At 51.1% G+C, this 21,533-nt stretch overlaps 1 protein-coding gene across 3 annotated transcripts in view; it reads right to left on the reverse strand.

The window, feature by feature from the left end:
- TMCO3 (transmembrane and coiled-coil domains 3) overlaps window positions 1–21,533 on the reverse strand; it is a 43,357-nt gene that overhangs the window by 2,024 nt on the left and 19,800 nt on the right. For 2 of the 3 annotated variants that reach the window (XM_073212301.1, XM_073212298.1), the window contains 5 exons: window positions 17,498–17,618; window positions 9,786–9,981; window positions 6,413–6,563; window positions 3,118–3,197; window positions 2,278–2,427 (listed from right to left, as the gene is read on the reverse strand). In XM_073212301.1, the coding sequence (XP_073068402.1) occupies window positions 2,278–2,427; window positions 3,118–3,197; window positions 6,413–6,563; window positions 9,786–9,981; window positions 17,498–17,618 (698 nt within the window). The remainder of the gene's footprint in view (window positions 1–2,277; window positions 2,428–3,117; window positions 3,198–6,412; window positions 6,564–9,785; window positions 9,982–17,497; window positions 17,619–21,533) is intronic. The other variant, XM_073212300.1, reaches the window with a different exon arrangement.

The raw sequence follows: 21,533 nt of genomic DNA on the forward strand, positions 1-21,533 counted from the left end.
CACAACTCCACACACACCCACATGCCCACAGCTCCACACACACATGCACACAAACGAGTACAGCTTCATGCCTGCAAGCACACCTGTATGTGCATACACAACTCCATGCACACACCTGCACACAGCTGCTCAGATGCACACCTGCACACACACCATGCCCGCATACACACAACTCCACACACACACACACACACACACAGCTGCACACCTGCCTGCACCCCACACAGAGCTGCACGCCCACACAGTTGCGCCTGAACTCCCTAAGCTGCAAGCCTGCATGCCCGCCTGCAACCCCACACAGCTGCACACCTGCCTGCACTCTACAGAGCTGCATGCCTTCATGCCCATCTGCACTCCCTCGACAGCTGCACACCTCCACTCCCCAAGCTGCAAGCCTGCACACCCACCTGCACTCCCCACGGCTGCATGCCTGCATTCACCTGTGCCCCCCTCACAGCTGCATGCCTGCATGCCCACCTGCACCCCAACACACAGCTACACAGCTGCACCTCCCCACAGCTGCACACCTGCATGCCTGCCTGTGTCCCCAAACAGCTGCACACCAGCACTCCCACCTGCACTCCCCCCACAGCTGCATGCCTGCATGTCTGCCTGTAACCCCCACAGCTGAACGCCTCTACCCCTCCAGTTGCACGCCCGCCTGCACCTCCCCTACACAGCTGCACACCTGCATGCCCGCCTGTGCTCCCCCCCCCACAGCTACATGCCTACACTCCTGACTGCACCCCACACACACACAGCTGCATGCCTTCACCCCCACAGCTTAACGCCTGCATGCCCACCTGCACCCCCTACACAGTGGCACACCTGCTTGCACGCACACTGGCATGGGTGCACACTGATACACATGCACTTGTCTAACTGCAGCACCCCTCAGCACAGAGGCACACAGAGAAAGCCAGACCCAGGAGGAACAGACCAGGTTCACGACAGAAGAAGGACCAAGAGGGGAGCTGCCCTCCCAGGCCCCAGGCCAAGGGCAGGGTCAGTGTGCACTCTGGGCCTGGGGCTGTGTGCGCACAACCAGCGTGCTTGGAGGCGGGAGAACCTGGCCGTGGGTAACACTGATGGGGGGAGGAGGGAGCTGGTCAGAAAAGCCCCAAATTTTCCTATGTGTCTTTCTGAAGGGAACACATTCACACATATTATCCATAGGAAAACCTGTTATAATTTGCATTAAGGTTTTAATTCTAACTACGTAAAATTTGGAAACACAGTGTTTCCACAAGCACTTCTGACAGCAATTCCAACTCACCTTTAACAAGTGAGCAAATGCTTGCAATGTACTTTGGGAAAAAAATAAAACAGGTGCTTTGAAAGAATAATGTTCTATCTTGTGCCCTTTTGAATGATTTCTATGTTCAGAATGACGTCCCGTGGAACCTCACAGACATCCCAGGAAAGACGCCTTCTCAAGCCTGGTCTACAGCTATAAGAGTTCACATAAGGCATAAAGGCACATTTTGTGCTTTTTAGCTAATATTAATATGCAAACTATCAGTTGAGCTTTAAAAATCAGTTTTCTTCTTTTCAAGAAGTATCAGAGGGACTTAATTACAGGCGTGCCTCACTTTCTTGCGCTCCACAGGGGCCGTGTTGTTCACACACTACGGGTTGGCGGCGACCCTGCATTGAGCCTGTGTCGGAGCCGTTTTCCCAGCAGCGCTTGCTCACTCTGTGCCTCCGGGTCACGTGTGCTGATTCTCACGATATTCCAAACCATTTGCATTATCACCTATTTGTATGGTGACCTGTGGCCAGTGCGCACCACTCACTGAAAACTCAGATGACGGTTAGCATGTTTTAACAACCAAGTACTTTTAATGAAGGTAAGTGCACTCTTTTTAGACATAACGCTACTGCACACGAGCAGACCACAGTGGTGTGCGCAGCCTTTACGTGGCTGGGGGACCAGACAACTCAGTTTACTGGCTTTATTGCCATGTTCTTTGCTGTGTTACGGTGGTCTAGAGCCAGGCCTGCATAATTGAGCAGAACTGACTGACTTTAGTTAACTGACTTTGATCTAAAACCTCTATGTCCTTTGTGAGAGGAAAGCCCGACCTCTGCGCTCACCACTAGATGAAGCTCTCAAGACACAGTCCGGCACCAGCCTGGGTGGGCGGGCCTGGACCCACACCCCCTCCCGGCCCACTGTCCCTGAGCACCAAGCGGCTGCTGACGTCAGTGCCGGGACTGACACAGGGCACGGCAGGGTGCCTGCCCGTCCTGAGCAGCAAGCAGGTGGGGACTCACCTCCCGAGAAATGATGCCTGCTCTGCGGGCTCTGCTCCCCAGGACGAAGGAGAACTCGCTGACCTGGGCCAGGCCTGCGGCCACGATCCACTTGATGTACTGGCTGGTCTTCGGCAGGAGGAGAGACAAGACCAGCGCCGCCAGGACAAACTGCAAGAGGCCTGTGTCAGTGCCCACCCAGGCCCAGTTGCCGAGCGCAGAGGGCAGGGACGGCCACGGGGGGCCCTGCAGTGCACAGGTGCCAATCACAACAGCGTCTGCGGCAAAACCCCAGAGCGCCTAAGGCAACATCGAGGTGCAGGCTCCCCACCAGAGAACAAGGCTTTTCCCCAGACCAAGGTAACAGCACTAAATACTACTTAGCATCAAGGTGGACATTTCATTCATAATGTGAGAGAAATATTTCTCTCTGTGATGTAAACAAAACCCAGAAGTGAGCAGCCTGGGGTGGATGTGACTGTCAACAGCCCAGGAGAGGCCGGCTCCTCCGGATGGAGATGGGATCCATGAAGCCAGACGGCTACTGACGGGTGAGCACAGCCTGAATGAACCGCTAACGGGCAGCTCTAACTCACAGAGACCAGAGCAGGAAGTGGCCGCTGAAGTGTGTTGGCATGCACCCCGAGGTGTGCACTGAGAGCGGGCCACAAGGACCTCGGCAACCACCGTGCAGCTGCTCCTGCCCCAGCTTCCATCCCCCAGTCCTCACAGTGGAGTCCCGGACAAAGGGCGGCCTGCCCGCGCCGGGTCAGCCAGCGGCTCGTGGTGGGGGCGGTCAGGCCCCAGGGAGGGGGTGTGCCAACCCAATGGCGTGGGATGGTGCCAGTCGCAAAGCCATACCTTCATGATCACTACCAACAAAGTGAGCGCCATCAGGATGGTGAGCTCGTACAGCACGAACGTGGGGAACACGTGGAGGCCTGCAGAGAGGACAGACGTGTGACTCCCGTGGGCTGAGCGGCCCAGGCCACCTCGGCCCCTCGGGAGGGGCCGTCTCAGGAGTGAGCCCTGCCTGGCCGTTTGCAGAGGGCTGGCCCCAGCCTCTGCTCCGGGGAGGCGCCTGGCTTCGCCCCGGGCCCAGCAAAGGGAGTCCCAGAGCCGCTCCATCAGGCTCTCCTTCACGAAGACATTTTGGCCGGGACGCAAATGACTTCTGGGTCCGAAAGTGAAATGTGGCCAGGCTAGGAGGCTGCCGGCAACTGGCACACAGGCCACCTGCCGCCTGTGCTCACTCCTCCACTGCCTCGCACGTCCGACAAACAGCGGAGAACCAGGGGTCCTTGCTGCCCCCGCTGCGCAGCTGAGGCTGCAAACAAAGGCCAGTGCTAGGGGCAGGCCTTCCCTGCCTCTGTCCGCCAGCCACGATCCGTCCCCATTTACTCGGACACGTGAACATGAGAACACACTTCCCCACCCCAGGGCCCCACCTGCTACCCTGAGGCTCACGGCAGCCCCCCTTCCCTCGCCCCTGGTAACACAGCCGCCCCCAGCCTCGGGCTTCCCTCCTACACCTGGGAGCCTTCCTGTGGATGGCTGTTCTCCCAACCTGCACCCCAGCCACCTTCCCAGACCCGGGGCCTTCCTAGGACCTGACCTGGCTGGGACGTACCGCTGGGAGCCACTGGCCTCCTGCTGACCGAGGCAGGTGCAGCCCCACCCCACGGGGCCGCTCCCTCAGGGCCCTGGCCCGGGGCAGCACCCAGGCCTCCCATACCAGGGCCAGCACTGCAGCCCCAGATGTCCTCGCCAGCCACTCACCAAGCCTAGGTTCCCTCTGCCCCACGATACAGGCCCACACTGCCTCTGGCCACTGCAGAGTGACACCCCTGATACTGTGACTCCTGCCCACACCTCTCCCACCCAAACAAGTTTACACAGAGAGGGACCTGTCCTACCCGTCCCATCTCACCCAGAGCCCCTGTGGGCAGGGTCAGGTGGGCTGCAGCCTGCGTCTCGCATTTCGGGAAGTGGTGGTCTCTGGCAAGGCAGCTCCCTCCCCACCTGGTGACCTGCTCCAGGTGCCCTGCCTGGCAGGTCAGGTTCTGCCGACTGGCTCGTTTCCAAACTCACGGTGCTTCCAGCTCCCAAAGACAAGCACGGAGCGAGCGAGTCATCCCTGCTCCCAAGATCCCATCTGCCTGCTGACCCCAGGTGGAGCTGCCATCCCCAGCGGGCTCTGCGTGTGTGGCGGACATGCAGCGGGCTAGTGGTCATGCTGCCCCATCGTGAACACCTGGGCCTGGGCCACTGGTGGGCCCCCAGCGCATGGCTGGGTGATAGAGGCTCTGCTCAGAGTGGGCAGGTGGGGGCCCTGCACACAGGCCATGATGCGGGACAGCCAGAGCCGGAGTGCAGGGCCCTTGACAAGTGGACAGCATTTCTGCCACCGTGGTGAGCACACAGCTGTGTTACAGGTTTCCTGCTCGTGGCCGATCACTCTTGAGACAAATACCAAAACTCACGGGCTCTGGGCTACAGTCCTGGGTCTGCCCATAACCAAGTGCAGACCCTGGCACACCTGCTCACTTTCTGCCCGGCCTCGGCCCCCTGCTGGGAGACAAGCTTGGGTGGCATGTGGAGCTCTCAGGAGCTCGCTGGCAGCCAATGGACGAGGCCCACAGGGAATGGGCAGGGCCCAGGGCTGCAAGCACCAGTTGACCCCTAACACATGGCGGAGCCATCGGGGCACCTGCAGGAATGGGGAGCCAGGTGCCTGTCTCTGAGGTCCTTCACATCCTAGGAAGGGGCTGTGAGGGAGGGGAAGGAGTCCTCACTGAAAATCTTCTTGAAAGAAAGCATGCATCACCAGCATTGTTGACAAAGCACGGTGCCCGGGAGTCTGTCATCACGGTGCTCAAGTGCAGGATGGCCGGCATGGCTGTCCTGATAGTGTCACTTACAGAGTCAGGCGTCAGGAGGGACTGTGGTCTGCCACCCCTGGTCTAGCAGAAAGTCGACCCACGCTGCCACTGTGTCTGCGTGAACCCAGGCTGTGCTGGCCATCGGGGTCGGGGTCAGGGCCACAAGCCAAGACGGGGGAAGGTCCCAATTTCCACTTCGCAGGGTGGGTGTGGAGGGGTGGCCTCCCAGCCTCACCTGCTGCCCCATGTTCTCCAGGCACCTGTGCCTCCATGGTGCCAGCTCTGCCCCAGCATAGAGCCTCTTTCCCTCGGGGACTAAAAACTACCCTTTACGGTTCAAGGGCGTCTCCCCTGGGGGATACACCCTGAGCCCCCTGGCATGCCTGCCTGTTGGTGGTAACCACAGGATATACTCTTCCCACCCAGGCCGCCTGGCCAGTGAGCCCTGGACACAGCCCCGAGTCCGGGTGGCTCTGGCTCTGGGGGCCTGGCACCGGGAAGGGGGTCCCTGGATGCTGGTTAACGATGAGGGTCCCGCCCATTCATGCAGTTACGGAGCTCTAACGTGTGGGACAGTGAAGGCGTCTTCCTCACTGGGTGTCTTACTGGTTGCTTAGAAAGATCCTGCTCCCAATGGGGAGTAAGACCCCCAGCGTGGGCATGTCTATCAGCTGGCAGGGAAACCAGCCATTTCGCCTCCAACTGCCAAGTGTGTGCAACCGAAGCAAACATGTATAGTTGTTATTCTATTAGAAATCATGGTTCTCAACAGGAATCCTAATTTGAGGGCCATTTAAGGAAGTATGTCTGCTTTAAATGATGTATTCATGGAATTTTAGCTCTTTAACAAGTGTGCATCCAACAAGCCCTAGCAGGCAGCACACACCCTCACCAGGTCCGGGCCCAGGGCAGAGCATGGGCCTGGGGCGCAGTGAGCAGGGAGCCGTGGCACAGGGCAGGAGGGGAGGCGAGAACACAGGGCGCAGGGGGCTGCCGCCGCCCCAGGCCAGCTGTGCTGCCCCCTTTGGGCGGAGAGCTGGCTCTGTCCCTACGTGTGCACGGCTGAGCACCCACAGGGCAGACAGCCCGTTGACAAGCTAACATCCCTCAGTTCAAGTATCCCCTGCATCAGGACAGTCACTCCCCAGACTGACCGCCATACGAGCTGTCCTCACCACACAGACCGCAACTAGAAAAACAATGGGAACAGATCACGGAAGTGATCGCACGGCTCCGGAACACTGCAGACGTCATGACGTAAAGAGGAAAGTTACCTATAGATGCGAAGAACACGATGGCCAGGAAGTCTCGAATGGGCTCGATGTAAGACACGACCTCCTCAGTGACCTTGTGGCCCTGGGAGGACACGAGGGCCCCGGCAAGGAAGCAGCCCAGCTCCATGGAGACGTCCAGCCGCTCTGTGACCTGCAAGGGTGGGAGGAGCAGGGTCACTCGGGCACAGGGGCCGCTGCTCCCCGACGTGGAGGCGGGCACGACCCAGAGGCAGCCTTGGCCCTGCAGGGACCATTGCAGGAGGGCCAGAGGCACCAGAGGTTGCCCTGCATTGGGGGCTCCCTCGGGGGGCCCTGGGGGAGGCCCGGAGGCAGCACACGGGCCGCAGCATCAGGTGGATCGGACACAGAGGAAAAATTCACTTGACATCCCAGAGCAGTCGCTTGCATAGACTGCTACAGCATTTATAATATTGGCTGAAATTTATTTCAAATATTTGTGATACATTTGCTTTACCTGGAATCAGTCAACAGCCCGACTGTGGCACTAAAACATATTAATGTCAGAACGGTCCCACCACCCACGCAGGCCACTCTGTGGAAGCCACGCACTAGGGAATGATCGCCTGGAGCACCAGGACCGGGGAGGCACCAGCAAAGAGGGAAGGGTCTGCCCGCAGTGGGCGCACACCAGGCCGCACACAGGCCTGTGACCTCAGTGTCTGCTAAATGCAAAGTTCCTGGGCCTTCCTCATGAGACGCTGCTGACGCGAGACAGCTCCAACCACAGACGGCGGCAATAAACAGGAATGAACTTGGAAGAGACGCCCATTCACAGGGTCTCTGAAACCCGTGGGCACCGGGGGCGACCCACAGGGGCTGCGCCCCATACCACAAAGCACAGGGGGCTCATGGGCGAGGATTGCAGGGACCAGGCGGGAAGGAGCCTGTGCCTCGAGAAGCCCTCCGTCGGCTGCCCTGGAGCCCCCACAAAGCTTCCTTGCGTGTGGAAATGATGAGCTGCACGTGAAAACTCACTTGCACAGTGGGAAACCACGACTAACGCAAGACAACGCGCCAGACAAGGGCCGCCAGATGTGCAACTGGCCGGGCAGAGCCAGACACCCACACACGCACCCTGCACGCGCCACCTCCCGGTTCTTGACCGGTGACCCTGCTCCAGTGAGGGAGACACACCCACAACAGGCCTCGCTCACACCCGGTGCCGCTGTGCGCTGCCTCACCCCCCCACCCCCAGGGACGCGGCTGAAAGGAGAAGGCGGAGCCAGGACTCTTCGCGAGGGGCGGGCACAGGGCATTCACGCAGGCTGAGAGGTGCTCACAGACCTGACACTAGGCCACATTAAACAGTAACTTCTGTTCATCAAAAATGCCGTTAGGAGAGCGAAGGTGCAAACTGGGAGACAGCGGCAGAAATGGATCTGATGGGCCGCTACCAGCCACAGGGGAGCACAAAGCTGAAGCGCAGCAGCGAAGGCCCCTCAAACGCGGCCCTGTCGCACAACCCATCCGCGTGAGATGCCAGAAGAGGCACAGCGGACAGAAGACGATAAAAATGGCCAATTGTCATGCGAATTTTTCATTAAAAAATTTGCCAGAATACATTTAAAGACTACAAACGAGTAAGAAAACAGCCAACTCAAGAGGAAAGCACCTGAGGACCAACGCATCCCCAAGAAGTCCGCGTGGCTGGGGAGCACAGGGTGAGGTGTTCACATCATCAGTCACTGTGGAAACACAAACCATGCCCTCAACAGACGGCACTGCTGCCAGAAGGGTGCCCAGTATAGCACCACCACCAAGAGCTGACAGGGGCACAGCACCAGCAGGTGCAGGCAGAAGCCGGTCCGCTGAGGGGCCAGGTGCACAGCCACGCCCGGGCTACCCCCCCAAGGGATGCTCTCAACAGAAATGAAATCACACGTCCAGGAGACACATGTGTGGGGACGTTAGCAGTGGCCCCAGGAGAAGGCAGTCCCTAGTACCTAAGGAGATGGGATGAACGTGGAGTCTCCCCTGCACCAGAGAGTGAGTGGGCCACAGGAGATGCAGGAGGCGCCTGGCACCCTGAGGGCCTGGAGACCCCCAGGCACTTGGCAAGGTGTCAGATGAAGGGAACAGAAACAAGCAGGGCAGCAGTGGGACTGGCTCAAGCCGTCTCCACCGGAAGGCAGCGCGGAGTCACGCAGACAAGACAATGGGGCTGGTTGCTGTTTTCTAAGAGAAAAACACTGGAATGTGTAAAGCAATATAAAAACTCAGTAAGTCACACATTTGAGCAGCTCCGAGCAGAAGTAAATCTTAGTCATCTTCCAAGATCATGAAATGCTAGCAGCAACTAAACCATATTTAAAGAAGTAATTTTTTAAATTTCTTTTTCAAAAGCTAATCTTTTTGAAGGAATTACAGATTAAACTGCAGTTGTAGGGAATAATCTCGAGAGAGCACGTGTCCCCTGTACGGCAAGACAGCATCTTGTTGGATCAGCGTGAGACCCCAGCCTGGGCACAGACATGCCATCAAGGGCAAGCAGGCCACAGCTGTCACAAGGGTCCTGTCCTTTCCCTGCCCGTCCTCATCACCGGGAACGCTGCAACCCTCCCATTTCCGAAGTGTTACCTTCACAAGTGTCACATAAATGGAATTACTTTGGGGATTGGCTTTCCCCACTCAGCATAATTCTCTGGAGAGTCCTGTACCCAGAGTTTAAAGCTGGGCAGTCCTCCTTGGTGTGGACGGACCACACCACTGAGTTGTGCCCCCACGAAGGGCCTGCGGGGTGCCGGAGGAAAGCCGCAATGGTCTCTGTGCACAAGTTCCTTGGGAACGTAAGTCTTCATGTCTCTGGGATTCAGTCCAGGAGCAACTGCCGGGCCACATGGCGACCATGGTCTTGCCTACAGGGTCTAACAGAGGCCCTCCCTCGCTCATGAGAAGCATGTCCTTTAAATGAGGAAAAGGCAGCTTCCAACATGAACCTTTTATTTTTAACCTTCAAAGGAAGTTATGCTGAGTAGATCTGTCATCATCAAACAGTTAAATTAAAACCCTTTTCAGGCTGCCAGTCTTACAAGCAGAGTCATTTGAAAGTTTTAGACAGAGTAACAGGGTGGACACGGCATTTATGGGCTTCCCGCCCCACAGCGCCTGGCTCCCCTGACAGCAACTCACAAGTGCCACGTTGGCAAAATGCTCAAGAGTGTGAGTCACACAGGTGAAGAGGCTCAGCTCCTCGCAGCAGCACGGAAGGGGGCATCAGGCCTGTGCGTGGACGAAGAGTATTAGTGCTCCAAATATTTTAACTACTATTAAAATGAAAGGATGGAGAACTGATCACAAGTCTCCAGTGAACAGACTAAAATCAGATTCTACAAACAGGTGTTTCAAGAATTACCGTCAACAGCAGGAAGATGAAAGCAGAGGTTCCCAAGACAAGGACCTCTTTGCTCCCGCCGCTCTCCGCACGCAGCCTTCGGTAACACGGCCCCACGAGGTAAGTCCTTATGACGAGACATAAGAGAAAGACAGCGGCCAGCGAGAAGAGAATCTGGCCGGCCAATGCCAGCACTCGCAGCGTCTCCATGGCAATGCTGGGAAAGGAAAGAAGACGTGTTACCTCACCTGAGACCCAATGAAGTGGTCTTTCCCTTTCCTCTTTGACATGTTACAGAATGCATACGTCACCCAGATCCAGATCACACACATTTTGATCTCCAAATATTAAAGTAAAACCTATCACTCATATTAATCTCAGAAATAAAGTTATTTGAATCAAATACAGATGCTGAATTGTTTTGCAATCAATAATTTGAAACAAACACATATTATAGGTGTAACGATGCCTGACCAACAGCTTATATGCCAATAACTGATGATGAAATTCCTCACCAGGAACCAACCCCCATTTGAAATTCTGCGTAAGGCAACAGTTACCCTGTAATAGTAACACTGCAGGCTCACCTCTGCAAGCATGACAAAGAATTCCAGCGACTCCCAGGGAAATACCCCTCACCCCAAGCAAGGCCTCTGAATGTCACATCTATTAGTAATGGAGAAAAGGAATCTCTCCTAAGCTCTTTCAGAATATGCTCTTCAGATCTTAGAATATATTTTGTGATCTCAGCCTGACAGCTTTCATTAAGAAAGGCATGACTGTATATATGTAATATTTACAATAACATAGTTTTAAACTTAGTTCTTTACCATGTTTGGAAAACCAGTCCAAAATTCTGGTTTTTTGATGGAAGAATATAAATCTGATTACTAAAATAAAACTCATCACTGCAGTCAGGCTTAAAACAGCAGAGCAGGATACGAATCTCCGTTCAGCCTGATTCTGCAGAGGAATCAGACTGAGCCGGGCTGGCGGCAGAAAGTAAAGCCATCATACGTGGCCCCAGGTGGGTGAGGGACCAGGAGGACAGGTGAGAAGCCAGGGTGGGCAGTCCTGGCACGACTGGAAACATGCTGGCAGCTGGGTCCGCACGAATTCCTGGCTAGCCTGCCCCATCCCAGGGGCCTAACCCCTGCCTGCACGTTGGTGCCTTACGAGTACACCCTGCCACCAGTTGGCCCTGCAAGCTGCAGTCAACTCCTACCAGCTGGCCCATGCCCCACGGCACGATGGCAGGGTCATAGGGCCCACGCTCTGGCCGGCCACCCAGAGGAGCCCGATGCCACCTGGTGCCCGCCTCGCCAATGGGGCTGCCACGCCATGATGTGCCTCCAGCTGCAGGGCCCCTGCACCAGGCCCTGGTGCTCAGCCCAACCCAGGTTCTCCCCAACAGGCCTTGGACTCCATGCTGACTTCCCAGAAGCCTTACCAACCCATGGTGGCTGTCTGAAACTGCCCCCGTCTGCTGGGATGACTGTGCAGCACTTGTCAATACCAGATGCCTCCTTTCTGGCCACTGGCTGGGCCACCATTCACATGGCCTCCCCATCAGCACGGTGCCCTGCGTGGGCAGCCAGCATTCAGCACTGCATTCAGCACTGCAGCACACAGCCCCCACCTCGTGAGAACGTCACATCTTCAGCCTGGCTTGGTGCCTGATGGTGAGCAAGAGCCGGAGACTTGCCTCTCCCCGGCTGTCCCCAGCAGCCCTGCGAGGCAGAGATGTCACCGTCCCCAGGGCTCACGCACAGGTCCGTCCCATCATCTACTAGACACGCCGTGAGCAGGGCCGGCTCCACAGCTCAGACCGGCCCACAAGAGGCAGAGCTGTGCACAGCTCGGGTCTCCTTCAGGAGAGTCCTTCGGGTCTCTGTTGTGCCAGTGGGAGGGTTTCTGCCCTGGTGTCGTCTGTCCTGCACGAGACGGATGCAGGATCCTGCACCTGCTTCTTGCTTCCTGTCTCAGTGAAGCTTCTGTGTCAGCACGAGGCCCCTGGCGAGCAGTCGAGGGCATGGCCGGCTCGTGTCTGGGCCCCTACTGGCCTGCCAGGCGCTGGGCTGTGCTGGACGAGGGCTTCTCAGCACATGCTGCACTGTGGTCCCCACACGAGAGCCTGGGGGCTGCCCTGCTCCCTTGCCAGCCAGACCCCAGAGCCGACCCACTAGGGATTCCCACTCCAAAGGTTTGCAGACTGATGGGTCCGAGGTGCCGTGTGCCTTCTATGTGTGAGAGTGAGCACCGTCCCCCAGCTCACCTCTGGGTCAGCAACTCATAATGTTCGCTTACCTCATAACTGGGCATCCAAAGGAGAGCTTTACGCAATGAGAAACATAAGCTTCTCTTTAATATGCATACAAACATCTCTTCCCCCTTTGTCTTTGGCCTGCTTACCTAATTTATACATGTATGTGTGTGCATATATGTGCATCTATATACACATTTGCAGGTACACATATGTGTGCATGTGTGCGTATGTGTGCACATGTATATGTATTTACGAGTATGTCTGAGGGTGTGTATGCATGTGCACATGTGCACCTACAAGGACATGTATGTATGTGCATGTGCAGATGTTTGCACGTGTATGTGTGCAGGGTATGTACATGTGAGTGTGTGTGTGCAGGGGTATGTATGCAGGGCATGTGTTTGCACATGTATGTATGCATGTGGATGTGTATGAGTTCAGCACACATACATGTATGTGTGCATGTCTGTGTGTGTGCACAAGTCTATTTAAACTCAGAGCATGAGACTTTCATGTAAACACATCACCTTTCTCATTTTCAACATTATAGATAAACTCATCCCTACTTTATTCTAGAACTCCGATGGTTTCACAAGATTTTATTCTAATAATTCGAAGCACTTTATTTTTTTTTATGTAAGTGTTCTTTAGTAGAGTCTGTGTTCTGTTTTTAACCTATGAAATATTTGGGAAGGTAGAAGTTAACTCTTTGCTTTAGGAAAAATAAAGGTTAATTCTGAATAAAGCTTAACAAAGAGGCAAAGCTCATGTTAACATTATGACTGATTTTATTTAATTTGTTCTTACTATGAATTTTCTCTGGTCACCAAAATTAGAATAGGTGTTTTCCCAAATTATATAGAAAAGAATTTTTGGTAGACAATAAATTACCAAAGTCTCTTCATCTACTAGAAAACCAACACTTCATGTTACAGAAATACTTCCATTCTCTTCTTCTTGTGCTTGAAATAATAGTGTATGATTTTTAATAGCTGCATTGAACTGTAATTTTCATTCCACACAATTCACTCATTTAAAGTATATGATTCAATGGTATCTAGTAGAGTCACAAAGTTGTACAACTGTCACTACCACAGATTTTAGAACATATTTATCAGTCCTGTACCTGTGAGCCCTCGCTTGCCAACATCCAGACCCAAGTTCCTGGCAGCCCCGAATCTGCCCTCTGTGGGTTCGCCTGCTCTGGGCGTTGCCCCGATCTGCCCTCTGTCTGTGGGTCCACCTGCCCTGGGCCTGTCTTAAAGGGATCGCACACTGGGTGGCCTTGCGTGCCTGGCTTCTCTCCTGAGCCCTGTGTCTTCCAGGCTTGTTCATGTTGCTGCATGTCAGAGCTTCCCCCTCTTTATGGCTGATAACACTCTTTGTGTGGTCACAGCACGCTGTGTTTATGCATCAGCTAATGGACATTCGGGCTGTTTCCATTTTTGGCTCTTATGAATGATGCTGCTATGAATGTTGATGCTCAAGTTTTTTTTTTTAACTGTGGTAAAACAGGCATAACATGCAACATACCACTTTAACCATTTTAAGTATATAATTCATGTCATTAAGGACATGCTCACTGTTGTGCCATCATTACCCCCCATGTCCAGGTTCTCGTGTGGACGAACATCTTCATGTCTCATGAAGGTAAGCACTCTGGATGGGCGGGCTGAGTCATATGGGGGCTCTGATGTGAAGAACACTGTATAATGACTGACTCTTGTTTATAGCTTAACATAATATAAAACATTTTTTTCAAGTCATTAAAACTCTTGGTAAACTTGATATTTCTTGACTAAATTGGAACAATATCATTGTGATCAGTACCTATACTGGGCTTAATTTTTTAAACTGAGAAAAGAAAAAAGACTTTTTAAGTTTTCTGATTGAGATAATGTCAGATAGTAACTGACAGTTTTACCTGTCTGTGACTAACAGGAGAGTATGGTAAAGGTGAAAAAGATACACAATAGCAGACATCAACTAAAAAAAGCAGGAGTGACATATGTGAATATCTGAAGAAGTGAACTTCAGAGCAAAGAAAGTAACTAGAAACAAAAGGGATATTGCATAATGATAGCCTCATCAGTCTACTAGCACAGGAAGGCGAGATGACCCTAAAATGTGTATGCACCAAAGTCCACAAGGCAAAAGTGGACAGAGCTAAACGGGAAATGGTCAGACACAAGGGGGCTTCACTCCCATACTCCCCAACAACTGGTACGCCCACAGCGAGAACACAGAAAGACTGAGCCGTGCAATGGAAGAACAGGGTCTAACTGACATGCACAAAACACTCGCCGCACCCAAAACACACATTTTGGAGTCAAGTGAGTTTGTTGCATTTACCACAGACCATATCCGGGGCCATAAGACAAACCTCAACACATTTAGAAGCACTGAAATCATATGAAGTGTGTTTGTTCTCTGAATACAGTGGGATCCAGCTAGAAATCAATGACAAAAAGACAACAACAAAATCTCCAATGCTTGGAAGTTAAGCAACATAAAGAACCCACAGGTCAGAGAGGAAGTGCCAAAGGAAAATTTTTTAATTCACTGAACTGATTGAAAATAAAAAGACAACATCTGAAAATAAATGAAATACAGCTAAGACAGTGCAGCACAAGAAATTTATAGTACTAAATACTTACAGTAGAAAAGAAAGCTTTTCTAAGCTAATTTCACACATAAAACCCTAGAAAAGTACAAAACAAAGCCAAGTCAGACAGGAGGAAAGAGATGAAAGACAAGGGTGGACAGCAGTGAGACCGGCTACAGAAAAGCAATGAGGAGATCAATGAAACAAAGAGCTGGTCCTTTGAAACAATTAATGAAATTGCCAGACCTCTAGAAAGATTGGCAAAGGGAAAAAGAGAGAAGATGAAAGTCACCAGTATCAGGAACGAAGGGGGCGCCGGGCAGGTCCTACAGGCACCGAGGGAGGATAAAGGACCACCACGAACAGCTCGTACTTGCGAATTTGACAGGTGAAATGGAAGAGACCAAATCCTCGAAAAACCAAACTACCACGACTCAACATTATGCAGTAGAAAAAGCGAACAGCCCTATAGGTAGGTACCAGGCAAACTGAATGCAAAATTTAAGGAAACTACCAGAAAAATTCTTAGGACTCAGATGGCTTCACAGGAGAATTCTACTAAATCCTTAAGGAAGGGTTCATAGCAATTTATTTTATTTTATTATTTTTTTAAATTATCAAATGTACGTCACAGTAGTTCAACAGTCCCTTCCCCCTCCCTGGGCCCCACCCTCTCCCCTCCCCCTTGGTAGCCACTAGTCACTTCTTAGTGTTGATGAGTCTAATGCTTTTTGTTCCTTCTGTTTTGCTTTGTTTTTATATTCCACAAATAAGTGAAATTGTATGGTATTTTTCTCCCTCCACCTGTCTTATTTCACCGAGCATAATACCCTCTAGATCCATCCATGTTGCTGCAAATGGCAAGATTTCTTTTCTTTTTATGGCTGAATAATATTCCACTGTGTGTATGTCCCACATCTTCTTTATCCATTCATCTACTTATAGACACTTATGTTGCTTCCATATCTTGGCTATTGTAAATAGTGCAGTGATAAGCATAGGGGTGCATATGTCTTTTTGAATCAGGGATCTTGTTTTCTTCAGGTAAATTCCTGGGAGTGGAATTACTGGGCCAAATGGTATGTCTATTTTGAGTTTTTTGAGGAACCTCCATACTGCTTTCCACAATGGTTGAACTAATTTACATTCCCACCCGCAGTGCAGGAGGGCTCCCCTTTCTCCAGAACCTCGCCAGCATTTGTTGTCTCTTGTCTTTTGTATAGTGACCATTCTAACTGGTGTGAGGTGACATCTCGTTGTGGTTTTAATTTGCATTTCCCTGATGATTAGCGATGTGGAGCATCTTTTCATGTGCCTGTTGGCCATTTGTATTTCTTCTCTGGAGAAGTGTCTGTTCAGGTCCTCCGCCCATTTTTTAATTGGGTTATTTGTTTTTTGGGTGTTGAGGCGTGTGAGCTCTTTTGGATGAATTATTTTGGATGTTAACCCCTTATCAGATGAGTCATTTACAAATATATTCTCCCAGGGTTCATAGCAATTTTATGCAAAGTTTTTTAGAAAATAGGAACAGGAGGAAGTGGAGGAAAACATCTCAAATCATCTTATGAACCTAGTATCACCCTAATGCGGAAACCAGAAACGAGGCTACAGGAAGAGAAAGCTACACACCAAAATCTCTCACAAATCCATACACAGAAATCCTCAACAAAGATTCAGCTAATCAGACGCAACAATGTATACAAGAATGATACACCACAACTAAGTGGGATTCATTCTAGGTATGTGAGGCTGGTTTGACTTCTATAAATCAATCAATTTAATCCACCATGCTAAAGAAGAACCATACAATCATATCAATACGTGCAGAAAAAGCATTTACCAAAGTCCAACATCCATTCACAATAAAAATTCTCAACAAACTGGAAAAGAAGAGAACTTCCTCAAATTGACAGGAATATCTGTAAAAATTCCACAGTTAACATCAGACTAAATGGTGAGAGAATGAATGCTTTCCCTTAAGGTTCAGGAAGAAGGCAAGGATATCCACTCACATAACCTTATTTAACAATGTACTAGAAAGTCTAGCCAGTGAAATAAGGTAAGAAAAAGAAATAAAAGGCATATAGGCTAGAGAGGAAGAAATAAGGTAAATGAAGCAGATCTTAGCATTTCAAAGTGGTTCCAAAAGAAATTTCAAAAAACTCTGTAAATTTTTTACCTATGCTATCATTATTGTAAAAGATGAAATAAATGTAGCATCAGGAGATACTTAAAGCACAATATTTTATGCATTTAGTATATTTGCTTAAAATAAACTCAAGCTTACAGTCCTAACCCACAGGCAATTTACCTTTAAAGTTCATAGGGCTCCCTATATTTTCCAGGTACATTTATATTCTGGTTGGCATTCTTGTAATATATTGCATATGCTACAACTTTCTGGGTAAAACCATTTTTGTCATTTGGCTTCTCTCCATATGAACCTAAGTAAGTGCAGTTGAGCTCTGGGGATTATTCTACAAGAAGGGGAAGAGGAGCAGGGGAAATGATGATGCCTCTGACAGCGACAACCACCCCGTGGTGGTGTGTGCACGTGACCCTCCAGGCACCACTGAGGACTGTCACAGCCTGACTCATCTACGCTTCCTCACTACCCTACTATTAGGTAGGTAATAATATTATCCCCACTTCATGGATGACAAGACCATGGAGGAGTGAGGTTGAGTAACCTGCCCCAGGCCAGCAGAGCTGGAGTTTGAGCCCAGGCTGGTTACTCCAGCGTCTATGGTTTTAAGCTTGTGCTACACAAGCTCTCAATGTCTCTTTGAAAAATGTATTACATAGTATTTTTATAAACAAATGATTTGAAACTAGCAAACAACAGGTGACTGAAGAGCCTACCTGGCATGTGTGCTGGCACCTGCCTGGATCAGAGTTGGCATGGCAGCTATGAACAAGCCCAGCTGGACGTCCTGCACCACGAGCATTCCAAGCAGCACGGCACTGTAGTCGATGTCACCTACTTGAGAAAGTTATTCATCACACAGGTTTACAGTAACTTCTAAGTGCCCCAAGTGAAAACACAGCCACCAAGCTTGTTTCCAAAATGGTCCACATAATTTTGATACTCGAAATAAGAATGCACTTTTAAAATCTGAGCAAACACTGAAATGTTTTAAACACTAAAAGCATTTTGTAAAGAAGATCTCCAGAGTATTTTATTTCCGCTACTTACTTTTCATACAATTACAGGAAAGAAGCATTCTTACGAAAAGATGACAGGGCAGGGTGACCACACCGCCTCACGTCCCACTGGGAGGTGGCCTTTCGGTCCACCAGGACACACCGGCCCAGACCTTCTTGGGGCACCTGCCAGGCAGGCATGGCTGCAGCGCTGCTTCCCCTCAGGACCCTGGCACCACTGCACTGAATATCCTCCCTTGGAGGGCAGGGCACATTTGGCAGAGAAACAGGCAGAGCAGAAAAGCCAGAGCCAAGGATGGATTCCTCTAGAAAGAGTGGCAATTGAGACATTTTCTGAGAACTCAGTCTTCACACAGGCCTCCATGTCTCCATTTTCAACCAACAGTTCTGGCTTTGGACCTTTTAAATGGGCTTCTAAACACGAAATTGCTATGCTTCCCCTAAAACAGACTATTTTTTTGCTTTAAAATAACAGGTACTTGAAGAACAATCTGACAGAATCATCTCGCATTGAACAGACTCACCAAACCAAGCAAACCAACATTCCTCACCACCAGCAAGAATCACGTGATCAGAAAGCCAGGGCCCCTCTGGAAGGCACACTTCACTTCCTGCACAGTTACATCTGCTGAATAAAATTATCACAGCTTAGAATCTTTGAACAATCTAGACACCTTAGGCTGTGTTGAGTCAAAGCTCTGTGCCTTTGAGGGCTGCCTGGTGCAACAGAGAGCGGACAGTGACTGCCTCTAGCAGACACAGAGTGATGGGCACTTCCTGAGCTCAGTGACACAGTGACCCTCCTCCCCCTCCTTACATGAGAATGACGCATTTCAGGCTTGTGCCCATGACCATGCCTCTTCTTGCTTCAGAAGAAATACAAAAATCTCTACAACTACATCCCACTTTTAGAAAAGAAATTTGGTGACATATGGCCAGCATTTTGCAAATGCTTTTAAAATCATGTTCTCTGCCTTTGCACAGAAGCATAGTCAACTGCCTTAATTCAGTGGCTAGTCACCCACCAGCGGACCACAGGCACCAGGGCAGGCCTCAGTGCGGGGCAGCTACGTATGGGGCGGCAGCCGCAGGGGAGCGAGTCCAAGGCCCTGAGGCTGGAGGGAAAGGCAAGCACTTACGCAGGAAAAGCATGCGACGCACAATGAAAATGGTGTGGTCCAAACAACAGTGAGAATAATTATACTGAACTTAATTACGCTAAACTTTTAAAAACTAAAGATGACAATTTTAATATTTTTCATCTTTGCATTGTGTACTAGTTTAATTTTTGTGCTTGTCACTACTGGAAGCATTTTCAGTTCTTTCTGTTTCCCATTCCTTTTATTACACACTGTAAATGTACAGAAAACAAGGACTGTAACAAGCCCCCACATACACACCACTGAATCTTGCTAAACCTTAAACTCGTGACACACCGGATGCAGGGGACTGAAAAGGAGACTCCCTGGCACCCTGAGCCCTCAGCCACGCCCTCCCCCGCCACACCCCGGTCATGGCCAGATTCTTAACACTTACTCGCTCCTTCAGTAGAATAATGCCCATGTGTCCAGGCACAACACGGAGTTCACTGTGTAATTACAGATGCATAATGAGCATTTCTGCCATTTGCCCTTTTGCTCACCGTTGTGTCTGAGAACTACCTGCGTGGACTGCTGATGCACAAAGCCGGGGCTCCTGTGAAAGCTGCCACAGGACACACAATTCACCCTCTTCTCAGGAGGCAGCACCCAGGCACTCATCTTCCCCACACGTGCCATGATGAGCGCTCCAGGGTGAGACGGGGATGCCCCTTCCCTGGCTTGCTCCTGGGCTGACTCTGCCTGACCAGGGCTGGCCCCGCACCCGCCCTGCCACACCACTACCACCCGGTGCAGGGAGCAGCGCTTCCCCTGCGGAAGGCAGCGAGGCCCTTTCATGGGGGGCTCCGAGGGCCCACACCACGGTGGCACTGCCGTGTCTCGCCGTGAGCTTGGCTAGAAGCTCACCGTCACCCCACCTTCTAAGCAACCTCTCATCATGACCCAGCTGCTGCGGTCACCTCTGCCACCCGACCCCTCTGCTTGGTTTATGGGTTCCGGCCATGGGCATGGAAGACTTGGTTATTTATTTTGGGCCCCGGTCTTTCAGACACTGGCTGGAAACCTTGGAAAACGGAAAAGGAGCAGAATTTGGGCAACATCAACCACCAACAAAACCCACACGCAGCCCTGGAGGCGACAGTCTCAGGGTGTCCTCAGGCTTGGGAGCGCACGGCTCTACAGGGCTTCCAGCTTCACGTGAGTGACGCCAGACCTGATGTCTTCTTTGTCTTGCACTGTTCCCCCTCAGCTCTGCAGGACAGATTCATCTGAACTTGTACAGGATCCCAGGACATGGATACAGCATCGCCTAGGTATTCACAGTATTACTGAATACTCGGGTTACTTACAACCGTTTGCTATTAAAAATAAGTGTGTTGACTATTCTTTCACATTTGAAGAGTTTTCTAGGCTATGTCTCCAGGTGTGGAAATTTCTGTTTGTGAAACTGTTCTCCAAAGTGGCTGAACCAATTCCTATTCCCACTGACAGTGCTTACGAGTTCTGGGGACTGGAAATTCTTACCAATAAGTGGACCATCCTTTAAAATCTCTGCCAGCTCACTGGTGCAAAACGGCTGTTCGCACCTTCAACTCCCTGACCAAGAGTGAGGTCAGCGTCTTTCACGTTTCGATCACTTAGGTTTCCTCTTCCGTATGTCATCTGTTAGAACATTTACCTGTCTTCCAACTGGGTTTCCTCTTGATTCAAAGACATTCTGGATGCATTCTTAATATTATTCCCTTGCACATTTTATATATATATATATATCTTCTCCCAGTCCATGTCTCATAAAAATACTTGTTTAACAAACATTACAAAGTTTATGTGTCCAAATCCATCCACATTTTCTCCTCTGGGCTCTGTGCTTTATGTCTTAAGAGCCTCTCTGCCCTCGGGCCATAAGGACGCCCCCCGCAACCCCCACCCCCGGCTCCAAAGTGCCCTTCCTCATCAGGGATCCAGCCCACAGAGCTGCCTGTGCACAGCTCAAGGAGGGGGTCCCGCCGCACTCTTTCCTGTGAGGAGAGACTCTTGCCCCAAGAAGCCCAGCATCTCCCGCGTGCTGGAAGCACCATGTCAGGCCTTGCTGTCTGGTGAGAAGCGCCTCACCTCAAACCAGTATTGGTGTCCTCGGCCTCCGTTCTTAAATACACTGTAAGGTCAGCCTGCCAAGTTTCATGAAAAAACCCTGCCAGATTTATTATCAGGATAGCCGTGAGGTTATCAATTTGGGGAAAAACATCTTTTTGTATTGGGTTTAGTGTCCATGAACATGGCCTCTCTCCTCAGTAACGTTTTTTGATTTTATCCTCAAAGGTTGCAAGTTACCTTGTCAGAGACTATTCTTAAGTACCTTTTAATTTTCCTATTATAAACTGAAGCTTTTTTCGCCCCCAGATCACATTTTCTCACTGCGCCACAGGTGCTCTGCATCTCTGACACATCTGACTCCACGTTCTCTATCACAGTCCAGCCCCTCGGCATGTCTGCCTACCTCCAGACACCTCCAACTTCTCACAGTCCACAGTTTCAATGTAGCCCTTAAACAAACAAAAGCAGGAAAGCAAGGGCCACCTCTGCCAACAGTCTGCACTGACACGTGAGGCTCACTGACTTTACGCTGTGAAGTC

This window comes from Manis javanica, chromosome 9 (assembly GCF_040802235.1).
Source record: "Manis javanica isolate MJ-LG chromosome 9, MJ_LKY, whole genome shotgun sequence".
Lineage (NCBI taxonomy): Eukaryota > Metazoa > Chordata > Mammalia > Pholidota > Manidae > Manis > Manis javanica.